The sequence below is a fragment of the Pogoniulus pusillus genome, chromosome Z (genome assembly GCF_015220805.1).
Source record: "Pogoniulus pusillus isolate bPogPus1 chromosome Z, bPogPus1.pri, whole genome shotgun sequence".
In the NCBI taxonomy this organism is placed as follows: domain Eukaryota; kingdom Metazoa; phylum Chordata; class Aves; order Piciformes; family Lybiidae; genus Pogoniulus; species Pogoniulus pusillus.
In genome coordinates this window covers 88,418,035-88,445,801 of record NC_087309.1, presented here as the reverse complement: position 1 = coordinate 88,445,801, position 27,767 = coordinate 88,418,035, and the positions used below count along the sequence as shown (strand labels likewise).

At 47.5% G+C, this 27,767-nt stretch overlaps 1 protein-coding gene across 1 annotated transcript in view; it reads right to left on the bottom strand.

Moving 5' to 3' along the window:
* Positions 1 to 1,248: 1,248 nt before the first annotated feature.
* Positions 1,249 to 27,767, bottom strand: part of MYO5B (myosin VB) — a 208,613-nt gene continuing 182,094 nt past the window's right edge. The window contains exons 29-40 of the mRNA XM_064176833.1: positions 27,473 to 27,570; positions 19,646 to 19,723; positions 16,849 to 17,047; positions 15,222 to 15,315; positions 12,612 to 12,755; positions 10,404 to 10,555; positions 10,206 to 10,295; positions 8,119 to 8,269; positions 6,429 to 6,714; positions 4,940 to 5,114; positions 3,547 to 3,627; positions 1,249 to 2,780 (exon numbers count right to left, since the gene is read on the bottom strand). Of these exons, the coding sequence (XP_064032903.1) occupies positions 2,628 to 2,780; positions 3,547 to 3,627; positions 4,940 to 5,114; positions 6,429 to 6,714; positions 8,119 to 8,269; positions 10,206 to 10,295; positions 10,404 to 10,555; positions 12,612 to 12,755; positions 15,222 to 15,315; positions 16,849 to 17,047; positions 19,646 to 19,723; positions 27,473 to 27,570 (1,701 nt within the window). The 3' untranslated portion in view covers positions 1,249 to 2,627. The remainder of the gene's footprint in view (positions 2,781 to 3,546; positions 3,628 to 4,939; positions 5,115 to 6,428; positions 6,715 to 8,118; positions 8,270 to 10,205; positions 10,296 to 10,403; positions 10,556 to 12,611; positions 12,756 to 15,221; positions 15,316 to 16,848; positions 17,048 to 19,645; positions 19,724 to 27,472; positions 27,571 to 27,767) is intronic.

The following is a 27,767-nucleotide window of genomic DNA, read 5'->3' as shown; positions in this document are numbered from 1 at the left end:
GTGATAGATGAGGAAAAGGCTGTCGACGTTATCTACCTTGACTTCAGTGAGGCCTTTGACATATTTTTCCCACAGCATCCTCCTGGGGAAACTGGCTCTCATATCTTGGCTAGGCACATGGAATCTTGGGTGAAGAACTGGCTGCGTAGCTAGGCCCAGACAGTGGCGGTGAATGGAGTTAAATTCAGTTGGTGGCCAGCCACAGGTGGTGTTCCCCAGGGCTCAATGCTGGGACCAGTTCTCTTTATCAGTGATTTAGATGAAGGACTTGAGTGCACCCTCTGTAAGCTTGCATATGACACCAACTTGGGTGGGTGTATTGATCTGCCAGAGGGCATCAAAGCTCTGCAGAGTGATCTGCACAGGCTGGATTGAGAGGCTGAGTACAACGGGATGAGATTTAACAAGGGACAAGGGTCGAGCACTGCGCTTGGGTCACAAGAACTCCATCCAGCCTCGCAGGCTTGAGGCTGAGTGTCTGGAAACAGCCTGGTAGAAGGGGTGTTGGTCAACAGCCATCTGAGTAGAAGCCAACAAGTGGTAAAGAAGGCCAAGGGCATCCTTATTTGGATCAGCAGTAGTGTGGCCATCAGGAGAAGGGATTTAATTGTCCCCTTCTGCTTCATACTGGTAAGGCTTGAGTACTGGGTTCACTTTTGGGCCCCTCACTCCAAGAAGGACATTTTGGTGCTTGAGCATGTCCAGAAAAGAGCAACAAAGCTGGTGAAGAGTTTGGAGTACAAGTCTTGCAAGGAGCAGATGAGGGACATGGTGTTCTTTAGTCTCATCTAGCTGAGGGGAGACATCATCTCCCTCTACAACTGCCTTAAAGGAGGTTAGATTGAGGTGGGGATCAGTCTCTTGTCACATGAGTCACAGGACAAGAGGAAATGGCTTTGAATTGTGCCAAGACAAATTCAGGTTGGGTATTAGGAAACAGAAGGGATTATCAGGCATTGGAATGGGCTGTCCAGGGAGATGATAGAGTCCCCATCCCTGGAAGTATTTAAAAGAGGTGTGGATGTGGTTCTGAAGGACGTGATTTTGTGGCATTGTCTTAGCAGCAGTGGTGGGATTCCAAGCTCTAGAAGAGCAGTTGGACTTGATCTCAAAGGTGTCTCTTCCAACCTCAGCAGCTCCATGGACTTAACGATATTTTAGAGTTTACACCATGCAGGATGTAATGAACATGGAATATGTCTATAAAAGGTGTATTTCTACATTCCCATTCTTGACCCAAAGTCACAATTTCTTCAAAAGTGTTTATTTCACAAATTTTCGTTTAGTTTTGCTTTGTTTTCATATCCCCAGATGAATATTACAGTGACTATTACAAGCATTTTCCTATAAACAAAGGTGTAGTTTACAGATTTGTTCAAAATGGAAAAATATTTTATAAGCAGTTGCATCTCATCTACAGGTGTTCATTCCCGTGTAGCAGTTTTCTTCAACAGCAGCTACACTTCCTGCTTGTTAAGGTAATGAGACTTCAATCCCCAAAAAACTCCTCAAAACAAACAAAATAAGCATTGCACATTTTTGGTGATAATTCATTTTTTCTTCTGATTCCAACTTAATTTGATAGTCCTTGTCCACTTGGCATTGAAATCAAATGGGGAATTTGTCCTCTGGATCGTTTTTCTCAACATCTTACATTGCTAGAACTTCTTTCAGGGGGTATAGAAAACCAAAAACCACCTTTCAGTGATTTGTGACCAATATATATGTGAATCAGTAAAGTTTAGGGGAAAAGGCTCAAGTTAGTTCACGCAATTGATTTTAATTAGGTCATGCTTATATGCAATGGACAAAGTGCTGATTTTTCAGTTAAATACAGTGGGTAAGAATAATTTTGCACCATTTTGTCCACTTAGAATTGAAAAATGGAGGAAAACAAGCTGTTGTTTCAAAGTGTAGCCTTTGCAAATTGCACCAGTGGAGGCTCAGATCTTCCAAAGGCTTTTGGTACCCTTGTGATTTCAGAGTCAGTTGCAGGACCAGCTTCAACACTGCAGCATGCTGACGTTTTGTTACCCTCTCACTCACACAAAGTCCTTTTTGGCACAGTGGAGCATGGACAAAAGATTGTTTATGACACATAAATTCAGCCATAAGGTTTAATGTTTTTTACTACAGTCCACCACAGCAGCCTTACCAGCTGAAAGAGAAGCTACAAAATGCCAATAAAGAAAAAAAAAAAAAAAAGACAGGAAAAACAACCCCAAGTTTTAGGTGAAAATGAAGCATGTGCATTGTCCTGGATGCTTCTTGTTAGGGCATGTGCCTGGCCTCAGGTTTCAAGTGTTGGTTTCATTGTGATGGGGGTTTGTGTGATTTGGGGTGTGGAAATTTGTTTGTTGTTTTTTTTTTTTAATTTAATCTTATTTTTTATTCCCAGTAGTGCTTTCCTGAGGTACGTTATACATACAAAAGTCAGTACAGGAAATCACACAGATAGTAGTCTTCTTCTTGACTGTACAGTTTGTCATCCTTTCAGCACTGTATACTGGTTGTTCCAGAAACCTGTTTGGTCCATATTTAAGGAGTTCCTTAAACTCCATCTGCAATATTTTCTCTCTTTGCTGGAGGTCTCTGGGTGGGAGATGTGGATTTAATCATACCTTCCTTCAGACCTTATTGAGGAATTCCAAGTTGAGAGCAGCAGGGATATGAATTGAGTCCATGGTTATGGAGGATGGGTTGAAGGGGAACAAAACAGGGAACATGTGCTTGAAGTCTAACAGCAGCTGTGGGGGGTCATTTCGCTCTTGCAGGTGCATCTGTGAGGAGAAAAAAAAATTAGTATTCGTTGTCACCTTTTCTTTGCATTTCTCAGGCTTATCATCACCAAAGGTCTGACCATGACTATCATCATCAAAGGTTTGACCATATTATCGTCACAGCTTTGACCATCTTTTTCATCATCACTGAGGTTTAAGAGTGTACAGAGTTTAGAGATGCTGCAGAAAATGGTGAGAATTGCTTAGTTTTCTACTTCAAAAGCCTTCCTCTGAGCACATATTTAGAGGAACTTCTACACAGACTGTAGGAAACACCATTTCAGAAGAACCTGGCTACATTTTCTGCATGGCCACACAAAAGCTTGTGAAAAACATGACCCCCTTGCACAGCAAAAGCAGCACTGCACAATAGCAGCAGACTACTTTTGACCTAGTCACTCAGTTGAGGAGACATTCTAGGGGGAGATGAACTCATTTATGTTTCCTTTTCATGCCTCCTCCTTGGGTTTAAATTTTTTTTCAATTAGCGGTCACTTTTTGCCTCTTATCACAGCAATAACTCAACCATGTTCCACTGACTCCTGCAACCTTACTTCTGAGTTGTCCTTCTTTAAGAAGTTGTATTGGTCTGTGTGATGAACACTCTGGTCGTCCCTGCAGCTCTAGGTGGCAGCTAAGCATGTGCACACGTGGAGCATTGACTTCAGGACAATAAGCAACATCGTGGCTATTGCAGGATGCCTGAGTTAGTGATGACTTCATACAGATGTCATCATAATGATCTCCTGCACTGCCTTTAATTTACCTGTATATCTCGTATGAAGGCTACAGTCACACGTTCTTCAAACTCATTCACAGGAGTGTAGAGATTCAGTATCTTTACAATCTGTTGAACAGAACAGAAGAGCATTTCAGAGAGTCAAAGAGATTTTCCAGAATATAAAGCATCAGTAAAAGTTTGTCTTGACATAGTCATAACAAGACACTCATGGCCAGCAGGTTGAGGGAGGAGATTCTGCCCCTCTACTCCACCCTCATGAGATCATCAAGAGTTCTGTGTTCAGGCCTGGGGCCCCCAACATAAGACGGACACGTGGGAGAAGATGTCCCCAACATAAGGACCCGTGGAGCAGATCCAGAGAAGGGTCACAAGGATGATTATGGGGCTGGAGCACCTCTGCTATGAGGACAAGCTGTGAGAGTTGGGGGTTTTCAACCTGGAGATGAGAAGGCTCCAGGGAGACCTTTTAACAGCCTTTGATACCTGAAGCTGGTGTACAAGAAAGCTGGAGAGGGAGTAAAAGGGTGTGTAGAGATACGACAAGGGGTAATGGCTTTAATTTTAAAGTGAGTAGACTTAGACTGGATACAAGGAAGGAATTTCTCCAGTATGAGGGTGCTGAGACACTAGAACAGATTGCCCAGAGAAGTTCTGGATGTTCCATTCCTAGAAGTGTTCAAGCCCGGGTTGGACAGGGCTCTGAATAACCTGATGTAGTGGACCTTATCCCTGCCCATGGCAGAGAGGTTGTAACTAGATGCTATTTAAAGCCCCTTCTAATCCAAACACTTCTATGATTCTATGGCAAGTACTATCCTGATGTTCCTTTGCCTGTTCTGAGGTATGGTTAAGCCTTGATGGAGCTATCAAACTCACTTCTTATGGTCACATTTGTAAACTGGGAACAGAGATGAACAAGACATTTACACAGGGACTCAACCCAGATGCCACATGATGACGTGGGTTACCAGTCCACAGATACCACCTCTACCACACTTCTCCTAATGGTCCTTCCCTCCAACAGCAAAAGCTTGTGTTTATATCCTCCTGGAATGGAGAATCCATGAAGGTTGAATCCAGTCAGCCTAGGTTGGCAGTTCTCAAGCTCCTGCCCCAAATAGGAATCGGTGGGCATCTTGCAGATGTAGCCAGGCAGTAAACAACAAAATGGGTTTAAAATCTTGTCTGACTTATACCACAAACTCCTCAAGGCTGTATTAGCTCTTTACAGATTTCTGAAAGCCCAGCACCATCAGTGGCACTGTAAGAGAGAAGGCACCAAGGAGACCACCTCTGACAGGAGTCAGGACCTAACATCAGTCCCTACTGTGGGAAAGACACTCTCAGCCTGGACAGTAGATACGGCACCAGAAGACCACCCATTGCCACCTCTTTAATTGCCAGCCCTGCTCCCTACCTGCTGGGTTGTGAGTGATGTGCACAAGGAGCAGATGGCCTCAGCATCTTCTGAGGTTTTCTTCTTCAGCTGCAGAAGCTGTGCTGCCTGAATCAAGGGCTCTAAAGTTTTGGCGGCTCCACTCTGCTGCAGGTTCTTCCCACGAAGCCATTCTTCCAGCTGGCTTATGTTAAATCTGAGCAAGGACCAAGGTATGAAACGTGAGCTGGGAGAAAAAAACTCTCAAAAAAGAGACTGTTAAGTGTGGATTTTTGTGAAGCATCATATGTACTATGCAAGGCGAGAGACATTTGTATTCTGTGTTTCTCAGAAGGAGATGAGCCATGCAACAGCTGAGCAGGACAAGGGATGTGCTTTTCTGCAGCATTCCAGTTTCCAAAGACAATTTAAATCAAGCTTTGAACAAGCTTTGAAATGCTAAAAAATAGGTAAGTCTGCAAGGTATCCAAGCACCTTTGAAAATATCTGCATGAAAAAAAAGCCTCTGCCTGTGCCCACTCCAAGGCTCCAGGGGAACATGGAAAGGATGCACCAAGGGAAGGGGAGAGAGTAGCAAAAGGCAGATTTAAATCATTTACAGTAAGAAGTAACTTGAAAGATTTATGCCAGGGCTGATAAAAATTCATATCTCCTTTCTGGCAGCTTTACAATAGCTACCCTTTGAAATTCTATCGCATCCCAGAATGGTTTGGGTGTGAAGGGACCTTTAAAGGTCATCTAGTGCAACTCCACTGCAATCAGCAGGGACATCTGCAACTACAACAGGTTGCTCACAGCCCCAACCTCCCCTGGAATGCTGCCAGGTATGGGCCATCTCCCACCTCTCCAGGCAACCTGGGACAGGCTCTCACCGCTCTGTCTCAAGCATTTTTCCCTTCTCTCCACTCTCTCTCTTTCAGTTCAAACCATCACTCCTTGTCCTGTCACAACAGGCCCTGTCCAAAAGTCTGTCCCCAGTTTTCTTAGAGGACTCTTGAAACACTGAAAGGCCAGCAGAAGGTCTCCCTAGAGCCTTCTCTTCTCCAGGCTGATCAGGCCCAACTCTCTCAGCCTGGTCTCCCAGCAGAGCCCTTCCAGCCCTACCAACATTGCTGTGGCCTCCTCTGGCCCCACTCCAACAGATTCCTGTCTGTGCTGTGCTGAGAACCCTAGAGCTGTTCCCAGCCCTTCAGGGAGAGTCTCAGCAAAGCAGAGCAGAAGGGCAGAATCCCCTCCCTGTCCCTGCTACCTTGCTGCTGGGGATCTGCCTAGGACAGGGCTGCCTCTGGGCTGGCAGTGCTTGGTGTCAACTCATGTTCAATTTTGCACCCCCTAGTGCCCCAAGGCCTTCTCCAGAGGGATGCTCTCCATCCTTTAATGAGCCTTCAGGACTGCATCAGTTGTAAAACCAGCAGACCTGTCAGCATTTCATTTTCCTATTTTCCATCACTTTATAAATGGACAAAACTCTCTTGATCAGCTACTTCCCAACCCAAAGCCCAGGTCCCACCTCAGCTGCATGCCTGTGCTCCATGAGCAGACATCCTTCCTCAGCAGGAGGTTGTTGAGGGCAACTGCATTGATCATGTAGAAGAGCTGCTTGAAGACCTGCTCCACGATCTCAGGATCCATGCCTTGGTCACACATAATGCTGTGGAAGGTGTTCAGCTGGCGAATGATTGTGTCTAAGGTGTAGGAGCTGTCACCCTCTGCCATGCAGGAGGAGCGAATCCTGTAGCCTATTGGTTTGATGCCAGAAAGCCCCTGGATACTCTCATTTTCCAACACTGCAAACACTGAAAAAGGAGGAAAAAAAAAGAGCTAAAAAAGCCTGAATCCACCTATTAGTCACTAGAGATAAGAACTGATCCACTTGTGGGAACTCCTGGACATGCAGCAGTCTCATGATGCCACACAGTGGATGCTGGAAGGTCTTCAAGAAGGACAGAACCATTGAGTGCTCACTTACTGTCATAATCCTGGGGGAAGGCAACCCCCAGTATCAATCCAGGCTGGAGAATGAAGGCATGGAGAGCCACACTGAGGAGAAGGACCTGGGGATGCTGGTGGTGTAGAGAGTGAAGACGTCTCCAGCCAGCCTCCTTTTCATCAGGCTGAACAACCCCAGGTCTCTCAGCTTCTCCTCACCAGACTTATGCACTACACCTTTCACCAGATTTGTTGTCCTTCTCTGGACATGCTCCAGCCTCTCAGGGTCCTTGGAGTGAGGAGTCCAAAACTCTACCAGGTGAGGCTTGAGACAGGGCTTTGGGCAACTTGATCTAGTTGAGGATGCCCCTGCTTACTGCAGAGGGGGTTGGACTGGATGACCTTTGGTTCCCTTCTACTCAGACCATTCTATGATACTGTGATTCTAAAACTGAACCCAGGAATCCAGGTGGTGTTTCACCAGTGCCTGGTATAGGGAGACAATTCCTGCTCTAGTCCTGCTGGCCACGCCACTGCTAATCCAGGCCAGGATGCTGGTGGCCTTCTTGGCTACCTGGGCACATCCTCAGCTGTCTGTCAGCCAACACCCCCAGGTGCTTTTCTGCTGGGCAGTTTGCAGCCACTCTGCCCCAAGCCTGGAGCATTCATAGGGTTGTTGTGACTCAAGTGCAGCACCCACCACTTGGCCTTGTGAACCTCTCTACAAACTGCGGGTTCTTCCTTTGGGAAGAGGTCATGCTAACACCGTACAAAGGTCAGAGTAGATATTTGCAGCAGAAAAGTATTCTCCTATAGGTTAACGTGCCATAAAGGGCAACAAAGCTGGTGAAGGGCCTGGAACACAAACCCTATGAGGAGAGGATGAGGGAGCTGGGGTTGTTTAGCCTGGAGAAGAGGAGGCTCAGGGCTGACCTTATTGCTGTCTACAACTACCTGAAGGGAGGTTGTAGCCAGGTGGGGGTTGGTCTCTTCTCCCAGGCAACCAGCAATAGAACACAGTCTCAAGTTGTGCCAGGGTAGGTATAGGCTGGATGTTAGGAGGAAGTTCTTCCCAGAGAGAGTGATTGGCATTGGAATGGGCTGCCCAGGGAGGTGGTGGAGGCACCGTCCCTGGAGGTCTTCAAGAAAAGCCTAGATGAGGCACTCAGTGCCACGGTCTAGTTGACTGGCTAGGGCTGGGTGATAGGTTGGACTGGACCTTGGAGGTCTCTTCCAACCTGGTTGATTCTATGATTCTATGATAAACTCACCGATCATGGGCTGAAGTATGCTCTCTGCTATCTTAATGAGCTGCTGGTAGATCTGGATGGAGAGGTGGCTCAGCACCTGGCGGTACTCAGTCAGGTCAAAGTTCTTCAGGCAGTGCTCGTTCTGCTTAGGTGTGTTTTGTGTCATGAAACCCTGAACAGGAGGAGATGAAAACACTTCATTTTGCTTTCCTACTTAGGTACATTCCAGTACAGACACTGTTAAAATAGAGTACAGTACACCCAGATGTTACCAAACTTCATTTTTTTAGAGTATTATGGAAAAGATCATGACTCATAAATCCAACATTTTAAACTGACCTGAAGTTTAGCAATCTCTCCAAGTAGGTATATTTACTCCCTGAAGACACAGCAGGTTTCTTACCACGCAGGTGCTGTAGCCCCAAGTTCTGTGCTCAGACATAATTTCCAAGTAAAAAATAGCTGGTATATTACAAACTGCCCAGAAATGTTTATTTTCCCTTTGGTTTTTGCACCAAATTATCAGCTGAGTTTTCAGAGAGCAGGTTCACTTAACATTCACTTAACATCACTGCAAAAAATGGCAAAGTTAAGGTTGGTGGGGTTGGGTTTTTTAAAACCTTCTGGTTTTCTGGCTGAGGATTTCCTTTCAAATGTGATGTTGTTATCCAGGCAGAAGAGGGCAAACAGGAGCAATAAAGATTAGTAATTATGATCTACATTGTTTTTCCTTTCTAATTAAAAACTTGGAAGGCCAGCACTAAGGTTCTAGACACTACTGTGAATGACCTGAATAGTTTGATCCCATGAAGACCTCCATCTTTATTCTTACAGATTGATTTCTCAGGATTAAATGAGAAAGGATGTAATTTGGCTCCTGCTGAAAACTCTAATACCCAGAGCATATGACAGCATGTGGTGCACTAAGAGGACAATGATGATCTGATTTTTGTCAGAAGGGATTTGCTGTCTTCAAAGGTACTTCAATTTATGAAACATCACTTGAGGGGGCAAGAAGAGAGAGGATTCCCTCCTCAGATCTGACATTATCATTCTGAATTTTTTTAACAGGACAGGGGTAAAAAGCAAGTAGAAATGTGCAGCATAAAACTGTGATATTTGAAACAGCTTTCCCCTGTTTGAATCCCAGCACAGAGGGGGTTGGAAAGAGCCTGTGGAGATCATCCTGTCAAACCCAGCACTAGAGCAGGGGCATCCATAGCAGCTTGCCCAGTGTCACAATGGCCAGGTGGCTTTGGAAACTCTCCAGAGAAGGAGACTCCACAACCTCTCTGGGCAGCCTGCTCCAGGCCTCCGGTACCCTCACAACAAACAAGTTTCTCCTCCTGTTCAGAGGGAATCTCCTGGGTTCAAATTTGTGCCCCTCGACCCTTGTCCTGTCACTGGGCACCACTGAAAATCTGGCCCCATCCTCTTGATACTCACACTTCAGACACTGATAAGCACTGATGAGATCCCCTGTGGGGCTGGTCTTCTCCAGGCTCAACATCCCCAGGGCTCTCAGCCTTTCCTCCCCACACAGATGGTCCAAGCCCCTCAGCATCTTTGCAGCGTCTGCTGGACTCTCTCCAGTAGTTCCCTGTCTCTCTTGAACTGGGGAGCCCAGAACTGGACACTATACTTGAGATGTGGCCTCACTAGGGCAGAGGAGAGAGTGAGGAGAGCCTCCTTCAGCTCTATAGCCATGCTGCTCTTAATGCACCCCATGAACCTGTGGTCTAGTTCAGACTAGAGAGAAGTAAGAAATGTTTTACACAGAGTGGTGAGACACTGGCCTAGGTTGCCTTGAAAGGTGGCTGACACCCAGCTCTGGAAGCATTCAAACTCAGGTTGGCTGAGGCTCTGAGCAACCTGCTGTAGTTGCAGATATCCCTGCTGTCTGCAGGGTGGGTGGAACCAGGTGACCTTCAAAGTTCCCTTGGACCCAAACTATCCTGTTCCTATGAACATACAAGCTACCTTGAGTTACATCCAAATGAACAACAGAGCAAAGTCTGAGATGACCTCAAATCACAGCCAGCAGGCAGCCCTGAGACCCAGGAGGCCTGAAGATCCAACACACCCAAGATCAGCAATGAGTTTCTTACCGCATCTCCACTGTACTGCTTCAAACAGTGCAGCAGGCGACAGGTATTTGCCAGCCAGAACGATGTCATCTCAAAGTCATTGTTGTGTTTCTGGAGGAGCAAAATGGAAACCTGTAAGTCTCCACACACATACTTTTGGCCTGGTTATAATCATCTTACATCATCTCAATCCCAAAAGAGGAGAAAGTGGACACCTACCCTCAGCACTTTCTTGATGCCGTTGATGGTGGAGGTGAGCAGAGAATGCACTTTCTGGTCGTCGTTGATGTAATCCGCGTGCCTGATGCACATGTAGAGGATGTAGGCAGGGAGGCAAGGAACTGTAGCAGACACTGTCTGGGGCTTCAGATCTAGAAGGTTTGGGGTTTGTTTTTAAAATCCTCTTTAAAACTCAACAACTTCTAGGTGAAGCAGGTAACACCAGAGAAGGTCACAGGCAAAACCCTCTATCCCCAGCCCTGGGGTAGATGAGTTTTCAGCTCTGCAACTCCCTTCCCTCTCTGCAGCATGCACACATAACCAGAGGTCCATCTGTGGAACCAGACCTCCTGGAGATGGCCAAAGCAAAAGAGTCACAGCACCAGGGCTCAGAAGAGTAGCACTAGTTGCACTGAACTCTGCATTAATAATCTGGTAGATGATGTTCCACCAAGATAATGAATCCTAATGGTGACAGTGGGAAGTTGCAGCCTCTAAGGGAAGAGCTTGTCTGACCAAGGGGACCAAGGGGACTTCAAAGCCCACAGCATTGGCCTAGCATTGCTCAATGAACTCTTTTTAAATGCTCTGTTGCCTCTCTTTGGTTTCCACTCTTTGCTATCCATTAAGATTTAATATCTTAATGATCCAAATGAAGGGATTGAGGCACCGTGAGTATGTTTGCAGAAGACATCAAGTTGGGCAAGAGTGTTGATCTCCTTGAGGGTAGGGAGGCTCTGCAGAGGGATCTGGACAGGCTGGATTCATGGGCTGAGGCCAGTGGGATGAGGTTCAACAAGGCCAAGTGCTGGGCCTTGTACTTGTGTTGCAAAAACCCCATGAAGGCTCCAGGCTTGGGGCAGAGTGGCTGGAAACGGCTCAGTAGGAAAGAACTTGAGAGTGTTGGTCAACAGCTGGCTGAAAATAAGCAAGGGTGTACTCAGGTGGCCAAGAAGGCTTGGATCCTGGCTTGGATCAGCAACAGTGAGGCCAGCAGGACTAGGGCAGGGGTTGTCTCCATGTACTGTGCCTGGGTGAGGCGACAGCTTGAGTACTGGGTTCAGTTTTGGGCCCCTTACTCCAAGTTGGACGTTGAGGTAGTGGAGCAGGGCCAGAGAAGGGCAGTGAAGCTGTGAGGGAACAAGCAACGGAGAAAGAGGAAATGGCCTCAGGTTGCTCCAGAGGAGGTTTAGGTTGGACATGAGAAATAATTTCTTCCTGGAAAGGGTTGTCAAGGCCTGGTCCAGGCTGCCCAGGCCAGTGGTGGAGTCCTCATCCCTTGAGGATTTTCAAAGACTTGGTGCTGAAGGAAATGGATTAGTGGTGAACTGGCAGTGCTGGGTTAACAGCTGGACTGGATGATCTCAAATGTCTTCCCCAGCCAAAACAATTCAGTGTTTTTATCATTACGTCCATGCTGGTCTACCTGCTTAGTGCTGTGCTATTTACCTACCCTAACTGCTTTCACCACTAGCTTGCAGCCCCACTGTGCTGGTTTGAGGGTAATTGGAATAGTCTAATAACAGAAATTAGATCATTGGTTATAAAAGAATAATAATGATAAAGTCTCTATCATTCATTGGTTTGCTAAAAGGGTTAAAAACACCAAGTGTAAAGAATTTGTCCTCTTTGTCTCAGAGCACTTGTTCCCTTTGGATCTCTTCTCTCTGCTGTCTTCCACTAACCTTGGCTAACAGATAACAAGTAAGCTTTGCTGATTGCTTTTCCTTCTGTTTGGGAGAGAGAGAGGGTGGCTTTGAGACCCTTCTGGGCTTCTTTTCTTTGTCTAGGAGGGGAGTTTGGATTTCTGTGTTATGTCTCAATTGTATATAACAGTAAGTACTTGTAAATATGTTGTGTATGTATGCTTCTAAGTTTAGCTCTGCTGTAAATACAACTTCATCTTTCTTACAAGCCATCCCTGGAGGTGTTCAAGGAAAGCCTGCCTGAGGCATTTAGTGCCACGGTCTAGTTGACTGGCTAGGGCTGGGTGCTAGGTTGGACTGGATGATCTTGGAGGTCTCTTCCAACCTGGTTGATCCTATGATCTGAGCTGGTCTGGTAAACTCTAAATGTGGGGCAGGTGGAGTTTCTCAACCCACTACACCCACAGGGTTTAATTGTTGCCTGTCTCAAGATCTCATGTTAACAAACTCTACCAGGCAAGTGAAAGAAGGGCCAGGCACAGGAGCAGAGCAAGTTCCTTACCTGTGATGAGGTTTCGGATGAGGAGGGGCTCATCTTCTTTATAATACTCCAACATGCCCTGGAAGTCCTTCTCCTTCCTCTGGACAGTGACCTGCATGTTACGCTCGTGCTGCCTCCTCTCTGCTGGCACTGTGGCTTGGAATGCTGTGGAGAGATGAAGTGGTACCTGGTGATCAAGAACCGTTCACACCTTCTGCTGGCTTTTAGAACAGACAAAAGGTCAAAGCATTTATATCTCTAGTAACGTCACCAGACTCCATAGACGTATAAACCCGTGAAACTCAGGTCCTGAATTAAGGGTCAGCAGTAGTTCTGACTGGGAATGAAGGAAAGAGTGCAAAAATTGGACCTTAAGAGAAGAAGATGAAGTCATAAGGGAAAAAAAAGTCATTGCTGCGAGGGTGCTGGAGGTCTGGAGCAGGTTGCCTAGAGAAGTTATGGAGTCTCCTTCCCTGGATAGGTTCTAAACCCACCTTGACACTGTGATCCTGGGCAAACTGCTGTAGGTACCTCTGATTTAGGAGAGGGGTTGGACTGCATGATCTCCAGAGGTGTTTTCTGACCTCCACTATGCTGGGATTCTGTGACTTTTCATCTTCTAAGGACTACAGACTAGAAGAGTTATCAGAGCACCACAGCAATGCTAGGAGGGCTGGAAAGGCTCTATAGTGAGGCCAAGCTAAGAGTTGGGCTTGTTCAGCCCAGAGGAAAGGAGGCTCCAGGGAGACCTTCTGGTGGCCTTTCAGTGCTTCAAGAAGCCTCTGTGAAAGGTAGGGACAGACTTTTGGACAGGGCCTGTTGTGACAGGCCAAGGGGTGATGGTCTGAACTAAAAGAGGGAGACTGAGAGTAGAGAGGTGGAAGAAATGTTTGAGACTAAGAGTGGTGAGAGCCCCTTCCAGCACAAACCATTCTGTGATTCTATGATTCTCTGAAGGTTTTCAGTGCATGATTTTCACAGTGGGGATGAAACACCAGCCAGGCAGTGGACCAACTCCTCAGCATCCCATCTTCTGTCTGGCTGCTAAGCTGAAGATCTGCAGTGGCACACCGTGGAGCCTTCTGCTTCCATTAAAGTTTAATGAAACAGAAGAGACCAGCACACAGGGACTGACTGCAGTGTTCAGCAGCCTGCTGCATGCAAATGACACTGGGACTGGCTGTGCTGGCCATGGAAACCCTCCAGTTATTCAGCTTAATTTCACATAATGCCTCATTTGCAGAAATTAGCTCACAAGGACAAGGTGTTGTGGTTTAGTCAGGGAGTCTCCAGAGAAAGGGAAGCTCCTTCTATGCAGCACAGATGTCACAGCTGTGGTGTTCTGTGATCACAGAGAGCATAGAATATATTTTATTGCTAATTTGGTTTAATTCCTTCCAAAAAAGCCAGATCAGAGCAGTTGTCTGTGAGCTGCTGATTTTCTGTCTCTGATCTGGACAGTCTGAATTGAAGGACCAAAGCTAGTGGGATGAGGTTCCACTGGCTTGAGTACTGGGTCCTGCATCTGGATCACAGTGCTCCAAGCTTGGTGCAGAGTGTCTGGAAACTGCCCAACAGAAAAGGACCTGAGGGTGATGGTAAACAGCCAGATGAAAATGAGCCAGCAGTGTGCCCAGGTGGCCAAAAAGGCCAGCAGCATCCTGCCTTGATCAGCAATGGTATGGCCAATAGGACCAGAACAGAGGCTGTCCACCTGTACTTCACACTGGTGTGGTGAGGCCACACCTTCAATCCTGGGTTCAGAGTTAGGCCCCTCACTCCAAGAAGGGCATTGAGGGGCTGGAGCACATCCAGATAAGCTGGCATAGTTCTATTAGAACATCCTGTGAGCAGCTGAGGGACTTGGAGTCGTTCAGCCTGGTAAAAAGGAAGCTGAGGGGAGACCTTCTGGATCTCTACAGCTCCCTGAAAGGATGTTGGAGACAAGTGGGTGTTGGTCTCTTTCCCCAAGAAACAAGGGATAGGACAAGAGGAAATGGCCTCAAGTTGCTCCATGGGACGTTTAGGCTGGATATGAGGAGCACTTTCTTCACGGAAAGGATTGTCAAGGCCTGGCCCAGGCTGCCCAGGACCAGTGGTGGAGTACCCATTCCTTGAGGGTTCTCAAAGCCATGTGGATGTGGTGCTGAGGTACATGGACTAGGGGGTGACCTGGCAGTGCTGGGTTAACAGCTGGACTGAATGATCTTGAATGTCTTTCAACCAATGCATTTCTATGATTCTCTGCTTGGGTGAAAATGAAAAAGGCTTCTTGCAACACTCTCCCATAGTTGGTGTACCACACATCAGTCTGATAGCTCCAGCAAGAACGTGTCCTTCACCACATCATGGACCTTCTTCCAGGCTTGCCAAGTTCGACCACTTCCACAAGCTAAAACTACAGCAGCACAGCTCCGCTTCCTCAAACACACCTTGAGCATGACTCAGCAGCTTCATCCTGGACTTTCAGTTCCCTGCTGTCACACCAGTGATGAGCTCAGTGCTAGTTAAAGGCCACCATGACCAAAATCTTTCTTCAACAGAAAGCAGAAAAGGAAAACCTGCAGCTACCCAAAGGAGCCAAACCAGAGTGCTCTTCCCCACCCAAATGTCTACCAAAAGCCAAGTCACCTTCAAAATCTTGGACCTTCTTCATATAAATCTTCAGCTGCTTCTTCAGCTTCTTTTCATTCTTTTCTAACTTCTCCAGCAATTCTTTAAGATCCTGAAAAATAGAAGGATGCATAGGACTAAGAAGACAGTTAAACCCAGCAACAATTCACCTGGGGTGAGTTTGAGGCTGGAGTCAAGCAACGACCTTGTTCATGCACCGCTGTGGCATGGTGTCAGCATCTTGGCCAAAGAACAGCCATGTTATTTCTGAGTTGCTCAGAGACACCCTTACTTACACCACAAAGATCGGGTCACAACAACCCTCTGCAATGCTCCAGGCGTGGGGCAGAGTGGCTGGAAAGAAGCTTGGTGGAAAAAAAACCCTGGAGTACTGGCTGACAGCAGCTGAAAATAAGCCGGTGTGTGCCCGGGTACATCACCAACATCCTGGCTTGGATCAGCAATACTGTGGCAAGTGGGACCAGAGGAGAGATTGCCCCCTTGTGGTAGACACTGGTGAGTGCCTTGAGTACTGGGTTCAGTTTTGGGCTTCTCACTCCAAGAAAGACATTGAGTAGCTGGAGAAGGACCAGAGAAGGGCAACAAAGATGGGAAACGATCTGGAGAACAGGACTGGTGAGGAGCAGCTGAGGGACCTGGGGTTGTTCAGCCTGGAAAAAGGGAAGGCTAAGGGGAGACCTTCTGGCTCTACAGTTCCCTGGAAGGAGGTTGGAGTTACGTGGGGCTTGGTCTCTTCTCCCATCTATCAAGTTATAGGATAAGAAGGAATGGTCTGAAGTTGTTCCAGGGGAGGTTTAGGTTGGATGTGAGGAACAACTTCTTCCTCAAAAGGGTTGTCAAGGCCTGGAAGAGGCTGCCCAGGGCAGTGATGGAGGCCTGGAGGGATTTCAAAGCCATGTAGTGTCGTGCTGAGGGACATGTTTAACGCTGGATTCATGGCTAGCCTCTGATCCTAAAGGTCTCCTCCAAACAAAACAATTCTATGATTCTCTGGAGGCTGTGTGCCTGCTTCTTCTAGATGCACCCTGCAGCAGGCACTGCTCGCAACAGACTGCCCAAAGCATTTTACTCCTGGCTTTTAGTCACAGATAAACAGTTCCAGCACAAGGTTCACTCCAGACTTTGCACACACATACAGCATGTGAGAAGAGGGAAAGTTATGATCACCCAGCTCTCCTTTTGGGAATGGCAAATGCCCAGCCCACTCCCAGTAAAGGTTATCAGGAAGAAAGGATTGTGTTGTGTTTGGAATTACAGAGGTCAGTGGTCCCAAGTGAGCTCCTCTGGGAGGCAGTGCCACAAATTAGGCTTCATAAAGGATGAAAAATCTAAACTAAAGTCTCTGTGTTGTCACAGGAGTTCCAGAGCGGCCAAACAGCAGTTCAAGTACCAACGCTCCCAGATCCACCAGGGGGAATCACAGAGTCATTCTGGTTGGAAAAGAGCTTTAAGATCCTTAAGTCCAACCAGGCCCACCACTGAACCACAAGATGCTGAAGGATCTTGCAGAGAGTTGAAGAGGGGTGACAGAAGCCCCAGTACCTTCTCCCCTTCACATTTCCTATCTCCTTCCTCTCCTTTTTCAATCTCTTCCTTTGGCAGTGTTTTCCCCGCAGCTTCTTACCAGATTTTCATTGGTGAGACGTGTGATTTCTTGCTGAAGTCCAAATTCCACCTGGACCTCTGGAGACAACTGCAGCGTCTGCAGGAAAGCCTGCTGCTGTTTCTCCAGCTCTTCTTGCATTACATCCACCTGGTTTCTCAGAGCTTCCATCTCCTCCTCATGCTCTCTTCTCTGCTCCTGGAGCTGTGCCTCCAGCAACCTGAGAAAAGGACCAGACCTGTGAGCTCAACATCCTGGTAGTAACAACTGTTTGATTTTAGATGCTCCAAAGCCAGCCAGCTTGGGTTCCTGGGCAACCTCCCTGTCAACTTGACACCAGCAAAGAATTTCTGTGGCTATTATTGCCATGTTAGACTGTTGGTTAATCAATTGTAGATTAAATACTTCTGAAAACAGAGACATGAGACTGTTTTAGGTAAAAGACCAGAGGAAAAAAACCCCAAACATACAAGGACTTTTTCCTCCTGCAACTGCACCACAAATTTGGGTTGCTTGACTCTTCCCAAGCAAATGGATGGGAAGGAAGTGGTGCAGATCAATGCCTGTAGCATTTGTTCTTGTGCTCATCTCCTACCAGACATCAGTTCTGGGACTCCTGAAAACTGAGCTGTGTATCTTGCAGAGAGCCCCACTGGGCTGGACTGCCACAGGCTCCATTTGCTACTGCTGGGAGTTCCCAAACAGGCAGAAGTTGAAAACACGTTTCTTCCTTCTAGCTGTTTGTACAGCTGATCTTTGCTTAAAAAGAAGGATATTCATGTCTACCTCAATTTTATTTTATGAACTACCTGCAGAGACCTATACAGAAGGCATTTGCTGTCATCTTGATCAGCTCCTTCCTTTATCATCACTGATGACCTCATCAGGACTCTTCATAAAATAGCAATGTTGTGATACAGAGCTGACAGAAGTCACCAAACATGGCCCATCTCCTGCTCTGAGATGGCTACTCAACTTTTTCTCCAAAAATTTCTCCTGTTACCCTCTTGTACCTCTGCCCCTCTGCTGTGCTCTGCTGAGATCCCCCCTGCACTGCTGGGGACAGGTGTTGGAGTGGGGCCAGAGGACGCCACAGCTATGCTGGGAGGGTTGGAAGGGCTCTGCTGGGAGACCAGACTGACAGTTGGGTTTGTTCAGCCTGCAGAAGTGAAGGCTCCAGAGAGACCTTCTGGTGGCTTTCAGTGCTTCAAGAGTCCTCTAAGAGAGTTGGGGACATAGTTTTGGACAAGGCCTGTTGTGACAGGCCAGGGGGTGATGGTTTGAACTGAAAAATGGAGATTGAGAGTGGAGAGAAGGGAGAAATGCTGGAGACTGAGGGTGGTGAGTCTGTTCCAGGTCGCCCAGAGAGGCGTGAGATGCCTCATCCCTAGTAGCATTCCAGGTGAGATGTCCCTGCTGACTGCAGGGAGGCTAGACTAGATGACCTTCAAAGGTCCTGTCCAACTCAAACCATTTGATTCAGTGTGGAAAAAGTCTACAGCTCCAGTAAGTCCACTGGGAAATTCATGGAGATTTACATCTGCAAACTGCTTCCCTGCAGGTACAACTAAGCACGGGGGATTATAAGGCTTGTACAAAACCCCACATGCTTTCTGTGGAAGATTTCTGGATGAAAAACGTTGTTTTTTTTTCTGTTGCTGTTCTTTTAAGACCCAAACAGCTCCATCTGTACCCCCATTTTCCAGCAGGAGACAGAAAAGCAACTTTCCCAGCTATGGCAACGTGGGCAATAACAGAGCCAGCCTGGTAATCATCTTGACAAGAATTGTGTTCTTAACAGGTTTGGAAAACACAAGCTCAGCATGAAATAAGTACTTAATTTTCATTTTATTTCCTCATGTGGGTTCAGGATGAACTGTGAGCCACCCTCAGAAAAACACAGTCCTTCTAAGAACTTGGCTTCCTACACTGCTTTGAAAAAACAAATGAGTCATCTCTGGTACCCTTTCCTGTTATTGCTGGTTTTACTCTGACCACTTTAGGTGACTTTCTACCAAGGTTCATTTTCACTCGTCCTCTCTGCAGTGTCCTCAGCCAGCTCATTTTGCAGTTTTTATTAAAATCATATATATTCCAGGTTTATAACCACTCTGCAGCAGAGCACAGGCTGATTAACATTTAAAGATCTGCTCTTTCATGCACCAAGTTGAGCCATGAGAAGAATCCAAGAGTCTTCTGCCTTGCTTTCATCACTTTGTGTTTCTGAGCGTTCATGAGCTTCGAGATAAGACATCATTATGGAATGACCAACATCTCCAGAAGATATGGAGGTTGCAGATATGGTCCCAGTGTGTCCCACTGGACTACCTGCCCACCAGACCATGCTGTGGCAGGATGGCACTGGGCATCCACCATGCACTTTTCTCCTTATGCCTAGAAGCATGCAAAATGCGAGCGTGCAAAGCAAGCAGCATCACAAGCACAGGGGACTGCCTTTCTGCTATGTTGAGGATTAAGAGAAAATACTGTAGGGGGACGTCATATCTTAGTACAATTGAAATAGCCTTTTGTGGAGCTTCCTGGAGTTTACAGCTTCTCAACATCATTATCATGTAGTAACATAACAGCCCAGGCGCGGTGGCCAACAGCAATGCCCAATTAGCATCACAACAACTCTTGAGTATTAGTGAGGGTCTCAAATCCCCTGTTTGCTCCAGGTGCTCCCAGAGAGGAGACAATAGGCCCTACGGAGGACAAAGGGTCCTAGAGAGGACAACAGGACAGTGGCAGAGGAAAAAAAAGAAGCCAAAGGCAAGCAAAAAGAGGCAAGCAGTGAGTAAAAAACAGAGTGTTTGACCTGGCAACTTGCTTTAGACCTTGATAAGCCAGCCCGAGCTCCCCATCTTCATTGAGGTACCCCCAGTCCTCAGTCTTGCTAGAAATAAAGGACAGAAGGAGGAAACAAGACGACAGAGAAAGACAAAAGGTCAGCTGCAAAAGAAGGGGGAAAGGTGAAGAACTGATATAAAATAGAGTTTTCATTTCTTTAAAGCACATCTTCACTGCATTTTCCACCATAGTGAAGGGAAGCCAAGCCCTGGTCACACCCTGAAGGACAACCCTGACTTGTGGAGCTCCTCCTCAGCTGTGACATGTACCCTTGCGTAGTTTTTTTCCTCCCAGACTCACCACACCAGCATGAGAAGCCAAAATCTTTCAGACTGGAAGGAACCATCACAGATTACTCAGGCCAACCTCCTGGCAGGTTAACATCATCCCTGAGATGTGTTCCTGTGTTAACCAAGAAGGCCAGCTCCTGGGAGCCAGAACCTGACTTTTTATTTCTTGTGTGGCTCAACTCTTTCCCATTTAGAATCACAGAATCGTTCTTGTTTCAAGTGGTCTCCATTAGACCCAACCAAAAACCCAGCATTACCAGGTCACCACTAAGCCATGTCCCTCAGCAGTTGAGCTACATGACTGTGAAAGCCCTCCAGGGGATGGGGACTCCACCACTACGCTGGTAAGCCTCTTCCAGGCCTTGACTATCCTTGCCATGGAGATTTTTGTTCCTAATGCCCAACTTACCCCTGCCCTGGCACAACTTGATCCTCACTATTCATGACATAAAAGTAACCAGAGAAACCTCACAAGATGAGCAGCATTTTGTCCTGGATAATCTTGGAATGACAGCTCTCTTTCCATCATATGTCTTGTGGTAAATGAGGAGAGCAGCTCGAGAAGGTGCCAGTATCCTAAAATAAAACCACCCTGGGAAATAAGCATCCAGTCTGTGTTCACCTGACTAAAGCACTGACTCAGAAATCATCGAGGTCCCCTTCTCCCAGTTTTCATATTGACCAAGACATCAGAAGTCAACAGGAGCTCTTCTTAGCTAATTAGATTAATTACTATGTGCCAAGATAATTTCCTAAAATGCTGGCTAAGTCTTTATCTCAATTAAGGCTGAAGGGAGTTGAGAGGACATGGCTCACAGCCTCCTCTCTCCTTTCTGCTTATCTTGGAAGTACAGGACTAGCAGAGCAGCTGGTGACCTGCAGCTGGCAAACTGCCTTCACTGAAACTGGCATTGTGGAATCATTTGGGTTGGAAGGGACTCCTACAGCTCATCTAATCTAAACCCCCCTGCAGTCAGCAGGGACATCTGCAACTAGAGCACGTGGCTGAGTCCTTTCACAAATCTGAGTAATTCCAACCCAAAGCCCTTCCTCCCCTCTTCCAAATAACTTAAAAGAGGTGTAGGTACACCAAACCTCAGGGATGTTAATTTTAGTATCTTTAGATAATAATCAGCTCTTCATAAAGAAAAAGGTGTATTTCATTTTCAAAGCATATGCATGGTATTTCTCATCAATTAATGAAAAGAAACCAATCTAATGCACATCACAGATTAGATACAGGATGGAGTGGGAAGCAGTGATAAGAGCAACCACACTGGAGAGTGGTGAGAGAGATAAGAACCCTTTCCTTGAGATGGCCTTTTCACAAAATCCCAGGTTGGAAGGGACCTCTGCAGATCATCCAGTCCAATACCCACAGCAGCTTGCCCAGCATTACAATGGTCAGGTGGGGTTGGAAGTTCTCCAGAGAAGGAGACTCCACAACCTCTCTGGGCAGCCTGTTGCAGGCCTCCAGCACTCTCACACCAGCAATTTTCTCCCCCTGTTCAGGTGGATCATGCTGGGTTCCAGTTTGTGTCCACTGGCCCTTTTCCTGTCCCTAGGCACCACTGAAGAGAGCCTAGCCCCATCCTATTGCCCCCACAGCTTCTCTGTTTCTTGCTGAGCATTGATCAGGTCCCCTCTGGAGCTGCTCTTCTCCAGGCTCAGTTATTCCAGGGCTCTCAGCCTTTCCTCCTCACAAAGATGCTCCAAGCCTCTCAGCAGAATTGGACACAGGGCTCCAGATGTGGCTTCTCTAGGGCAGAGTAGAGGAGGAAGAGATCTTCCCTCTGTCATCTGCTGTCTGCACTCTTCTTCATGCAACCTCCTGCAGAAGTGGCAGTTGAAAACGCATACCCCATGCAAAGCCAGTGTCAGTCATTCAATTTGCAGCTGCAGGTGGGATTGACTCAGGAGAAAAATGAAAACAGTCCAGGAGCCAGGCACTCTACACAAATCACTTGGAAATTAATCACAGGAGTTAATTTCAAAGCCAAAGCCTGATCTGCTTAGAGCTGCCAGGCGATTATCTCCAACATCATCACCTCCTCTTTCGTTGACTTTACATTTCCACCAAGATCAAATAGGCTTGGAAAAAATATCCCAAGACCTGAATGGGGCAACAAAGCTTTACATTCAGTTAGTGAAGCAGAAAATTAGCTGGAAAGTAACTTGATGCTTTTCCCTCTGGCAGCTGAAATGCAGCAAGAGGGAAAAAAGGGGAAAAAAAAAAGAAAAAAATAAAAAAAGCTGAGTTCATCTTATCCTGAAGAGGCTGCTTTGAATTCTAATTTCCATTGACCTGGCATCAAAGGGCTTTCCACGAGAGAAGAGGACTCACTAGGCGGGCAGGGTTAGCAGCATCTGGCACTTATCCCTGATTTCCTCCTGCTGTATTAAAAGCTCTAGCTTATAGATACACAGAGGGAACAGAAGGTCTAGCTCCCACCAAAATACAGCCAACCTCCTAAGATATCCAAGTGTACCCTCAGCAAGTCTGCAAATGACACCAAGCTGAGTGGTGACACTGACACAGGATCCATCCAGAGGTACCTCAACAAGCTTGAGAGCTGCGCCTGTGTGAACTCCATGAGTTCAACAAGGACAACAGCAAGGTCCTGCACCTAATTAGGGCAATGCCTGGTATCAGCACAAGCTGGGGGATGTAGGGCTGGAGAGCAGTCTTGTGCAGAAGGACCTGGGGGTGCTGGCAGTGCAGAGCTGGTCATGAGGCATCACTGAGTGCTGCCAGCCCATAGCCAGCTCTGTCCTGGGCTGATCCCCAGCAGCATGAGCAGCAGGGGCAGGGAGGGGATTCTGTCCCTCTTCTGCACTCTGCTGAGACCCGCCTGAAGTGCTGGGGACAGCTCTGGAGCTCTCAGCACAGACAGGGACCAGAGGAGGCCACAGCAATGCTGGCAGGGCTGGAAGGGCTCTGCTGGGAGGCCAGGCTGAGAGAGTTGGGCTTGTTCAACCTGCAGAAGAAAAGGCTCCAGGGACACCTTCTGGTGGCCCTCCAGGACTTGAAGTAGTCCAGAAGAAATCTGGGGACATACTTCTGAGCCTGCTGTGAGAGGAACTGGGGTGATGTTTTGAAACCAAAAAAGGAATATTGAGAGTGGAGAGAAGGAAGAAATGTTTGAGACTGAGGGTAGTGAGAACCTGTCCCTGGCAGGTTCCCAGAGAGGCAGGAGATGCCCCATCCCTGGCAACATTCCAGGATGGAGCAACCTGCTCTAGCTACTGATGTCCCTGCTAATTCAAGTGGGTTAGACTATAGGATCTTTAAGGTTTCTCCCAGTCCAAACTATTGTATGATTTTATGACATGATGACTCCAATCCAGGAGTGGCCCATGGCTAGAACACGGCTTTACCTCATGGGTCAGACTGGCCTGATAGAAGGGCATCCACCCTGGTTAGAAAACACCCACAGAAGGACAGGTATCAAGGTAAGAGGAAACAGGAGTGCTTCTTGCAGCACAGCTGGGAGCAGAAAGTGGCCCTTGCTTACTAATCTTACTTTAGAACTGCAACCCCACCAGAAAAGCTCTCCATGAAAACGTTTATTGATCACGATTAGAAGGAGAAAGCAGTTTCATTCCTCATGAGGATAGAGCTGCCTAAGCCCGAATGCACGTTTGTGTGGAGGGGAGGGAATGTTAATTGATATTGACCAGAAGAGAGATCAATGCTCCCCAAGCATTGTTTTCATCTGGTTGCTTGCCATCGAGTGGTCTACAGCTGACAAAACAACCCAAAATGCAAACTGAATGCAGGGGGATCTGTATAAAGGGGAAGCTGGTGGTGATTAACAGCCCACTGGATTAATCACTGCAGAAAAGCAGGGTGATTGCAGAGCTTAAGCTGCTGTTACACAGAAGATGAGCTCCAATATAGCCTCTAGAAACCGGGATGGTGAAGAAGAACCCGAGTCCCTTAGCAGGCTGAGTGAAAACAGACGTGTGCTCCTGGATGGCCAAGTATTGATTGCTACTGGAGACCAGTCACACAACCCTGCAGAGCTTAGGCACAGGTGCTGTGAAAACTAAGCTCTCAGCCTGACTTTAGCTCTTTCTCCAACACCTGAGCAGAAACCAACCAACCATCCTTGCAGCTGCACATGGGAAAATGCAGTTTAGAGAGTAATTAAGGCTGGTGGTATTCCCTAGTGGTCAGGACTGGGCCCAGTCTTGCTCAACATCTTCATCAACAACCTGTATGAAGGACACAGTGGACCCTCAGCCAGTTTGCTGATGGTATAGAACTGGGAGCAGTGGCTGACACCCAGGAGAGTAACCTCATGAAGTTCAACCATGGCAAGTGTAGGGCCCTGCAGCTGGGGACAAGCAACCTATTGCACAGGACAGGAGAAGGGGTCAGCAGCTGGAAAGCAACTCTTTGGGGAAGAACCTGGGAGTGCTGGTAGACAGCAAGATCACCATGATCCAGCAATGTGCCCTCATGGCTAAGAAGGCAAATGATGTTCTGGGGTACATGAAGAGTGTGGCCAGCAGGTCACAGAGAGAGATTCTCCACCTCTACTCTGACCTAGCAGGGCCACATTTGGAGTCCTGGATCCAGTTCTGGGCTCCCCAGGTCAAGAGAAAGGGAACTACTGAGTCCAATGGAGGCTACAAAGATGCTGAGGGACCTGGAGCATCTCTGTGAGGAGAAATGGCTGACAGCCCTGTGGCTATTGAGTCTGGAGAAGAGTATTCCCAGAGGGCATCTGATCGGTGCTCTGCAAGAAATAAATAGGCTGTGGGGGGCAAAAGGATGGGGCCAGGCTCTCTTCAGTGGTGCCCAGGGACAGAACAAAGGGCAACAGGCACAAACTGGAACCCAGGAGGTTCCACCTGAACAGGAGGAGAAAATTCTTAGTGTGAGGGTGCTAGAGGCCTGAAGCAGGCTGTCCAGAGACATTGTGGAGTCTCCTTCTCTGGAGAACTTCCAATCCCAGCTGGCCATTGTGATGCTGGGCAAGCTGCTGTGGCTGCCCCTGCTTTAGCAGAGGTGCTGGACTGAATGACCTCCAGAGGTCCCTTCCAACTCCCATCACGCTGGGACTCTGTGAAAGCTGTGCCTGATGATGGGTTTTCATATCCTAGAGCTCCAGAAGAAGATGGACAGATAGCAGGTGATTAGGTAGCCAAACCCCACTCCCTGAAGAAGCAAGGATGCAGAGCTCCGCTGATTGACTGCCAGAAAGCAGATGGTTAAACCCATCTCATCACCTCTACTGCAGGAGGGGCAGTAATTTCACAAAGTTCACCTCAGGTGAGCAAATATTTCATGGTAACAAATTAAAAAAATCCCAGACACTGGTCCTGACCCAGCCAGAAGTGATGTCCAGGGGAGAAGCTACTGTCATTGGGAGGCCTGGACCCTAACAATTCCCACTCCTCAAGGCCACTAGACTGAAGTTAAAGCTGGCAGAACTAGTTAGGGCAGATCTAACAGCCCTCAGGGTCTTAAGCTATGTTTAAATGCAATGTGTGAGGCACCCAGCCCTTCCAGCATGCCCACCTCTGTGCTCACACACTAGATCTCCACAGGTCCTCCTAGGGCTTCCCCAGCTTGGTACCACAGAGGGATCTCCACAGGTACTCCTAATGCTTCCCCAACTTTATACTCATAGACAAGTTAAGTAGAGAGACCTCCACTGCTTCTTAAGGCTTCTCCAAGAAGTAAACCAGGTACAAACTCAAACAGTCCAGCCCCTACTGGGGCAGGAATTTTGGAGTCATCCAGCACAGACATGATGACCAAAGCTGGTCTCACAGCTACCCATGCACTGAATCACTGCACATCAATCAAGGCACGTGGACTTCCCATCACACTTTCTTGGCCATCCAGTTCTGAAAGAGTTAAGCAGCTCTTCACACTTTGTCCTGCTGCATCCAAAGGCAATGTGCTCATATTCATACACGAATGGACCAACTCCAAATTAAGGCATGGTCCTTCCTGGCCTGGACTGCAGACAACCTCCTGCAACCAGTTTACAAGGAGGCAAAGGCTACTGAAAGCTTTTCATCTACAATTCTTAGGTCTTCTGAGCACCTTGATGAAGGCAAATCCTTGAGGGGAAAAAAGCCTCAAACATCTCTATTTGTCAAAATGAACATTTCATTTCCTTCTAAATTGTTACTTTACATATTACCTTGCTCTTCAGTCCATGTTATTTGGTCTTCTTGCAAGACACTAGCCTTTTCTTCGATCACAGAATCATAGAATCATAGAATCAACCAGGTTGGAAGAGACCTCCAAGATCATCCAGTCCAACCTAGCACCCAGCCCTATCCAGTCAACTAGACCATGGCACCAAGTGCTTCATCCAGTCTTTTCTTGAAGACCTCAAGGGACGGTGCCTCCACCTTGCAAAACATCACAAGCAGGTTCACCATATAAACCCTGGATACAAATAGGACAATGATTTGGTTTGTTGCCACAGAATCCAGTGTGGCTTCACCATGGGCTTTTCCCTCTGGGAAAATGAGAGGACAACCTCACTGCATTCCTTCCCAGCACAGTGTGAGGACTTAACTCTTAAAATCAAACTCTTAAATACATTCCCAGACCAGTACTAGAAACAAAGCAATAAAGCCCACTTTTGCTCACTTCTTTCCACCTGCCCAATATAATAGAATGGCTCAGGTTGGAAGAGACTTAAAAGCTCACCTACTCCAACCTCCCTCACATGGGCAGGGACACATCTCCACTAGACTCAGCTGCTCAAGGCCTCATCTAACCTGGCCTTGAATACCCTCAGGACAACCTATTCTAGAGTCTCTCCACCCTTAAACCATCCCCCCTCCTCCTGTCTCTAGACACCCTTACGAAAAGTCCCCCTGCAGTCTTCCTGCAGGATCCCTTCAGCTATTGGAAGGCAGCTCCAAGGTCTCCCCAGAGCCTTCTCTTCTCCAGGCTGAACAACCCCGGCTCCATCATCCTGTCCTCACAGCAGAGATGCTCCAGCCCTTGGATCACCTTTGTGGCCTCCTCTGGACTCTCCAACATCTCTATGTCCTTCTGCTGGGGACACCAGAACTGGAGGCAGGATTGGAGGTGAGGTCTCAGCAGAGCAGAGTCAAGGGCCAGAATCCCATTTCTTGCCCTGCTGCCCACACTCCTCTGGATGCAGCCAGCACACAGCTGCCTTCTAGGCTGCATGAGGGCACTGCTGGCTCCTGGGTAGCTTCTTAGCACCCAACAGCCCCAAGTCTCTTTCTTCAGGGCCACTCTCAACCCACTCTGCACCCAGGCTGGATTTGTGCCTGGGGCTGGGTATTTCCATTCTCTTGAGGACACAATGGCTCAGCAATGGCTCCTCACCCATTGTACACATCTTTGGTCCCACCTTTATGGCCTATCTTTGACCCAAGGTCCTGAACACAATGCAGAAGCTGGCAGTTCTCTAAAACGTGTCAGTTTTGGTCAGGATCCCACCTCTAACACTTTGGTCATCATCTTCTACAGCTGGAGAAATTTGGGCCATGCTTACCGGTTTGTCTCACACATCCCCTGGTAGGCTTCAATGGCATCCTCCTGGTCAATGTGCTTGTCACTGTTGGGCCAGCTGGCATTGGTGGTGATGCTCTCCTAAATTTGACATGCAGAACACAGCAGCATGACATCCTGCACATCTCCTCTTGCTTCCCAGAGCTCCTGATAACCAGCAACTCCCAACCGCCCTTAACAGAGTTGCCCAGGGGTGTCCATCAGACTAGAGAGTGTCCATGAATTCATATGTGTGCAAACAGAGAGCAGCAGAGATTAGGAGATGGAAGGATGCAGTG